At 31.9% G+C, this 7,873-nt stretch overlaps 1 protein-coding gene across 1 annotated transcript; it reads left to right on the forward strand.

The window, feature by feature from the left end:
• The first annotated feature begins 6,915 nt into the window (after window positions 1-6,915).
• Window positions 6,916-7,649, forward strand: LOC112512687 (chaperone protein dnaJ 11, chloroplastic-like). The gene has a single exon (XM_025118775.1). It carries the CDS (start codon window positions 6,939-6,941, stop codon window positions 7,437-7,439), a length of 501 nt encoding a protein of 166 aa, XP_024974543.1. The 5' UTR covers window positions 6,916-6,938; the 3' UTR covers window positions 7,440-7,649.
• The last annotated feature ends 224 nt before the right edge of the window (window positions 7,650-7,873 follow it).

Raw genomic sequence — 7,873 nt, forward strand, 5'->3', positions numbered from 1 at the left:
AAAAAAACGAGAACTATTAAATAATTAATTTGATACTATTATCGATTTTTTTAATATTTTTATGTTATCTTCAAATTGATATTTTAATTCAAAATTAAAAACATTACCGATTTCTCAAAACCACATAAAATCGTATTATATCAATAGAGACAAAAAATAAAAACTAAACATTAAAATCGAGATTTATCGCACTGCATTGCGCGAGTACTCTTCTAGTGTGTGTGTATATATATATATATATATATATATATATATATATATATATATATATATATATATATATATATATAATCGACATACTTTTGTCAACCAGCCAACATAAACACGAATTGGCAAACAACTATCATATACTTAGATGATGCATAATTACCAAATTACCCTTAAAAAAAAGACAAATAACCACAACAAATTTTTTTGATTGGATCATTTTAATTTTTTTCGTATTAAAATATCTTAAAATATCTGTAGTCTAAAAAGATTTTATGGCATGAGGTTACATCACATGCATTAACTATTAGATATTATACTAATCACGTGTTATGTTGTCATTTTTATATTTCTGTTAAAACAACCAAAAACATACTGTATGTTTGTGTTGGCTCGTTTTTGTTTATATCACATGTCCTTTCACTTTATGAGGCAAATACGATCATCTTTTTATCACTTTCATGTCTTTATGTTATCGTTTATGGTCAAATACTGGAAAAAAAAGTTGTAACTAAAAGTACGTTATATTCAATGCATTTAACCCTAAATCCATGGTTGAACAAGTAGAACAATGATTTCAAGATATAAATAACATTTCAATAAAACGTAGTTTATAGTAGGTGGGTTTCACCGAAGTTTGTGACTAACAAGGGAGATGAGTGTGGGTCATTGGGGTGTGGTATGCATTGCATCTGTGTGATCATTTGCAAACATCTCCATTAGTACAAACCATACAAATTAAATAATTGATATATTTATAGAAATGATGATAGTCTATTTATTATGATTTGAATATTTAAAAAAAATATTATTAAAGTTAATTTATTATCATCAGTATTTTTTATATTAAGAAACAATCGAGATATTCATTAGATTACATGAATGGTTGAAATTAGTTTGAATGATTTTTTTCATTGTTTTAATAGAAAAAGGCAAAAACATTGGTAAATAACCAAAATGTCCTTTACATTAACTGAGAGTTAGCGGAATCCGTTAGAGTAAAGGACTCAAACGTGACAAAATGCATACAAGTTGGACCATTAGTGCAATTAATATGTTCAAGGGACCTATGAATAACAAATGGCATTCCACATGTACCAAATCAGTAATTTACTCAAAATAATAAACGATTATAATAAAACTTATTTAAAAAAAAATAGAAACTTAATTAAAAAGAGAGGTTGTATGGATAACTTCGGTGAGTGGTTTGGCAGCTGACTTTTCTAGAAGAATAAAACAGTGGTTGCTTCCTATTGGATGATGATCTGGGTGTCTGGGTCCCACTCCTGGGCCCACATTATCGTTTACTATTATACTTCCCTCGCCTCCTCAGATTTTGTTTCATTTCGATCTATTCCATTTTTTGGTCTCCATTGTCTTTTACGCAAAAATCCATTTAGTAACAATTAATTTTTTAAATATCTAAAATTTAATACATCATATTAGATTTATTATTCATACTATTTATAAATATATATATATATATAGAGAGAGAGACTTGGGATCATGTGAGACAAATAGTTTTTCGTGAGACCTGTAAAACCAATTATCAACCCTTTGATTAGATTTACAGTCGTCAGATCTGAACATTTATAAACGCCACGAGACTTCTCAATAATTACAAAATTGTCACATTGCAACTTTAGACCATTAGATCATCAGCTTATAAAGTTGATCAATGAACATAAATTGGTCTTACGGGTCTCACGAAAAATCATTGGTCTCACGTGAACCCAACCCTATATATATATATATAGACTTGGGATCATGTGAGACCAGCCTGTTTTCGTGAGACCCGTGAGACCAACATTTTACACTTGAAACTTCACAGCAAAATGCTGTGAATGTGACTTTTTAAAACCTTCACAGTGTTTTTGCTGTGAAGGTTCGACTTTTTTTAAACCTTCACAGTGTTTTTGCTGTGAAGGTTACGTGTAAAAATGTGGTCTCACGGGTCTCACGAAAACAGACTGGTCTCACGTGAACCCAACCCTATATATATATATATATATATATATATATATATATATATATATATATATATATATATATATATATATATTGTGGTTAATTCGTTAAAAACTTTAAAATTTGTGAGATCTGTACAAAAATTTACATTAGCATTTTATTTCAACTAGATTTTTTTTCCATCCAAGTATGATATATAATGTTTCATATGTATTCAATTCACAATTGAAAACTTTTTTACGTGTACTTTTTGTTTCACAACATGCCAAAAAGATTCAAACTATGAATCTAGTACATGTGAAACAAACACATTGTAAAACAAATATATGTTAATCATTACATTAAATTTTTGTTATAGATGAAAAAGACATACGATGCATTGCTTCTCAGAGATTTCACGATGTAGAGGGTTTCTAAAAGAAGGTTCCGTTATATATGTATTTGTGTCATCGGGTTTGGTTCAGGAACAATTATGAAGGACTTGAACCAATTAGGGACTAGTCCGACCGATGACCAACTTTTGGCCATCTATAGTCACAGATGAAGAAGACCGACAACATGGATGAGTTTTTTCTATTAAATTTATAGCCTTGTCATAAAGATAGAGACCATTTTTTATTATTAGCTTATTAGGTCATGAGGTCACGTATTTAAAAAACAATTCATAGAAGGTCATTTATGTAAATTTCCCAAATTTAATTTTGTCTTTGTGAGTATCACGAGTAAGAATTGATGAGATCATGTACAAATCTAGAAAAATCGGTCCCCATGCAATGGATTGACATTAAAATACACTTTAAACATTATATTTACATGAAAATGATTTTATTAGAATTAGTAAAAGCATGAAAAACATTCAGTCCTCATCATAACCGATCACGAGCAGGGGGGGGGGGGGGGTTTCCACGTATTTGATCGTCTCTATCCATCACTTAACTCACTTATACGAACGAGCTCCACTAGCAAGTTGACTGATGAATCATAATAGAGCGTCGCTAAGTGCTGTATAAAATTTTGCAACGCTAGAAGCAAGTACACACATGCCACGGAATCCGTTAGCCCTTCTTAAATCTATCGAATGGCCGTTATCCATTAACCTAACTTATTAATAAAAGTACAAACTTATCTTTAAGGTGGCGTTTGGTTCGCAAAATGTTTTTTGGATGAAATGAATTTGACTTTGAAAGAATTGAAATGAAATGTTGTCAGATTTAACCACCTGTTTGGTTGGCAGACATTGGAATGGAATATGTTAAGAAATTGGAATCTATCTGTTTGATTAACATAATGTAGCTTTGGAATTGTAATGAAATATTGGTAAATGACCAAAAATGTCCTTTTTGAAAATTTTAAATTTTTTAAAACTAAAAAATACTTTAATAAAATAATCGTTTAATGTGTAAAACAATATAAATACACAACCAAATATAACCATAAATCAAACGACGTTATTAAATCGATATATTAAAATTTTCTCAAATAACTTATTCTTTATCATGTAAAATAGCTAATTTGGTGGTGGTCGGCGGTGATAGACAGTGGTTCAGATCGATGGTCGTCAACGGTGGTTCAGATTGGTGGTGGTCGACGGTGGTTCAGATGGCGATGGTCTGGGTGGTTCAGATGGCGGTAGTTGATGGTGATTCAAATCAACGGTGGTCGGAGGTGGTTGACGATGGTCATATTGGGTTTTATAAGATTAAGGTATAATAAGTTAAAAGTATATGTAGTTGCTAAAGATTGTTAAATTCATTTATTTATAGAATTTAATGATTCCTTTTGTAAAAAAAGAATAAACCAAACGAGATAAAAAAAATTATTAATAAAATTTAACATTCCAATTCCATTAAATTTCTACAAAATCTACAAACCAAACCCCCTTCAGCTCTTTAATATATTCCATTTTTATGTCAATCAATTCTTATCTTGTTTTTAGTGATATGTTATGAATTTAATTATGGTTTGTTAGAAAAAATATAAATAAGTAAATAAGAATAATAAAAAATCTTATATCGTTTATATGCACTTGTCAACTTGCCGTTGGAAAATTGTTTCTCTATTATATTATGCACTATTTTGTCCACAAAAATATGTTCAATTTTTATAATGTAGATTTTTCAAGATAAATTATATATTAATCGGGTAATTAATTTTATTAATTAATGAGATGATTATCTTTATATATTAAATCAAAATTAATGCATTTTCTTAGAAAATTCCATATTTATCTCTTTCTCTCTCTCCCTCTCTGTTCTTCTCTCTCCTATCCGTATTGACATACACATCGTACATATAAGGTGAACATATTATGAACACAATACAAACAATCTTAATAAATTGTTTAGTTTGGTGTTCACAAGTGGTATGTTTAGATTTAGTTCATTGATTTAGTTTGTGTTCACAATCTATACTAGATTTTGTAGATTTAAAGTGTTTTCATAATGTGTTCACAAACTATGATAATATTTATAAGAAAGTGTTCACAATGTGTTCATAAACTATAATAATATTATAATAATGTATGTATGTATGTATGTATGTATGTATGTATGTATGTATGTATATTATATAATTAAATTGCATTTTTGTAAAGAATAATTAAAAGAAAATGGTAAAAGGATGAAAATGGCTCTTATTTAACATGATTCTTTAACGATCATTAGAGTGAAGGACTAAACTCGAACGTTTTTTCGAATCACAATAATCATCTTATAATTTCAAAACTGCATTGACAAAAAGTGATTGACTAAATATGTACTTTATTCTTATAATTACAAAGAAAAACGCAATGTAATAAAATATAAATAAAACTAGATTTATTTTATAGTAAATTATGGATTTGATCCCTATAATTTGTTAATAATTTTAATTTTCTCTTATATGGTTTAAAAGTTGTAAGTTTTTATTTCTATGTTTGTAATTATTGTTATTCTTTTTCTCGATGGGGGCAGGGAAGGATATAACTCAGCAGTAAAATATCATCTTGACGTGGTGGAAGTCATCATACATGGACGGTAGTTGGAGTCGACGACTCTCTTAGGATTCCCTTATCGGGGATCTCTAGGGAAGAATCTTGATTTTTCATATTTTATTGCCTTGGACTGCTGCCTATTGGTACTAGTGGACTAGGATTGACTTGTTTATGAAATTCATAATAATACAGATACATGTCCTACTGCTGAATCACTCATGTTATGATCTTCTACATCTTGGGTCTTCCAAGGAGGGGGATGCCGAAGGCAGGTCTAGTGACTGGAGTGAGGTTGTAACAAGGTAACCGTACTTAGGGGTGCTCATGGGTTGGGTTGATCGGGTTGAGGACATTTGAACAACCCAACCCAATGCTTACGGTTTGGAAAAATCTTAACCCAACCCAACCCAAACCAAAGTGCAACCCAACCCGTACGGGTTAGTCGGGTTGGTCGGGTTGATACTTTGGTATATTAAAATATTCTTCTAACCTTGAATATGTTATTTCTCTACTCATAATTTATTTTTCATCATYAACCATTTGATACAACTTATTCATATTTCTTACGTATATCACATTCAGTTAATTTTCTCAATTTACATATATATGTTYAYAGTTACTGAATGAGTTATATAGAGATATGAATAGATTGAAAATATGTGTATATGAAAAGCATACATGATAGTGTAATTGTCTAATGTATATATTAATAGAAACTCATCAATCATATTAAATCCAAGAAATAAAAGGATATCGAGTTCATCGGGTTGGGTTGGGTTCAAAAAATATCAACCCAATATCAACCCAATACCTACGGTTTGACAATTTTACAACTCGATTAGACATCGGGTTGCTTCGGGTTGAGTTATTTTACGTTGGGTTGGGTTGGGTTGGGTTGATCGGGTTGGTCGGGTTGATCGGGTTTTTGAGCACCCCTAACCGTACTGCAGTCCAAAGAAACGAAAGAATCAGTTACATTTTTCATATGATCTTCTCGTATTTTTATGACATGATCCCTATATGTATAGAGGAATCGAAGTGACTCCTACTTCAGGTCTTGGATCGTTCTTAGATTAATTCCGATATCTAAGTATAAGAGACTGAAATAGTAAAAAAATTATAAACTACAAGAACTAATACAATAATAAATTGTATATCATAAGAATGAAAACCATAGACGGGCGAATTCATGTTGTTAGGGATGGGGTCCTGGGCCCCCAACAAAATTCAATCCACATAGTTTTTTTTTCTTCCTATTTATAGTTATATGTTTATCTGATTGGGACCCCTATAACCTAAACATGAAGGCCCCTCACTCCCACTAGCCCATGATTCCTTTGTAATTTTCCTTCTTCCACAGTCCACAGTCCACACAGACGCACACGACACATCGATTCCTTTATTATTTATACTTGAAATTAACATGATAAACAATTGATTTTTTATCTTGTTATTGCTATAAAAAATTGAAAGATGTTTTAAGGGGTTAGATTCGTAAATTAGGCCCCCTACAATATATTTTTCTTGTATCCACCACTGACCATAGATTAAAAATATAACAGACAATAGGGATGAAAAACGTAATTTAATCTGCAATTTTTTTAATAACAGAATAATTATTCTTATTCTTATTATAAATTAAAATATATAAATTTTCCCTTGTAAATATCAATCATATAATCATTAAAATAAGATAAATAAAAAAATTAAAATTATTGAGCACCATGGGCTTATATATATCCATGGCTATTCATTTCTTCTACACACCACAAGCAACCACACACTATCCGTCATGTTCTCCCCTGTCACCAGTCCCAACTCCCTCCGCCTCCGACCACCACCGCCACCGCCATTTCACTCCTCCCCAACCTCTCTGCCCTCTCCAACTTCTCCTAGCATCCGATCACCTCTTACATCACCTCTCTCCGCTACTGTTTACGCTACCGCCGAGACCACGTGCATCGCTCTCTCTCCCACCGCGGTCATTTCTCCTCCTTCGCTATACGAAATCCTAGGCATCTCCATGGGAGCCACCGAGGGTGAAATCAAAACCGCCTACAGACGGCTCGCCAGGATTTCACATCCGGATGTGAAGGATTCGTCTGGAGAAGAGTTCATGAAGATCCACGCCGCCTACTCCACGCTATCGGATCCCGGTAAACGGGCGGATTATGACCGGAGGTTGTTCCGAACGCACCGATCTCGTTCATACTCAAGTGTTAGACCGTCGTCTTCGTACAACGGATTTAACGGTTATAGTGGCCGGAATTGGGAGACAGATCAGTGCTGGTAGGGTTAATCACCATTGATTGATCTTAGAATCCAAAGTATATACTATATAGTATTATAATTAATTAACGATTAGAGTGTTAGTGATTGATCTGTAGGATAATAGATTTGCAGATATTGTATCGAGAAGGCTCGTAGATTATTGCTACTGCTTGTTTTATACACTCTCTCTTCTCTCCCAAACACTTGCAGAAATCAACCAAATATAGAACTCCTTTTTCTGTGTTGTATATATTATAAAATCTGTAAATTACTTTGAATTTTGCTATCAACATTTAGGCAAAATCCGTTGACTCAATATCCTGTTAAACTGTAATAATCTGTTCACCATATTTTGGAAGTATTCTGCATCCATTGCGATCATCAAGTATTACTAAATTCATAAGTACTCATGCTAATAGCAGTTTGATTCAGGATCGGACTTTGAGATTTCTTATT

This window comes from Cynara cardunculus, assembly GCF_001531365.2.
Source record: "Cynara cardunculus var. scolymus isolate 2C chromosome LG 5, CcrdV1, whole genome shotgun sequence".
Taxonomy (NCBI): domain Eukaryota; kingdom Viridiplantae; phylum Streptophyta; class Magnoliopsida; order Asterales; family Asteraceae; genus Cynara; species Cynara cardunculus.

Bases quoted from the DNA above. Each gene is read 5' to 3' on its own strand.
- LOC112512687 (XM_025118775.1), top strand. From the start codon at position 6,939: ATGTTCTCCCCTGTCACCAGTCCCAACTCCCTCCGCCTCCGACCACCA.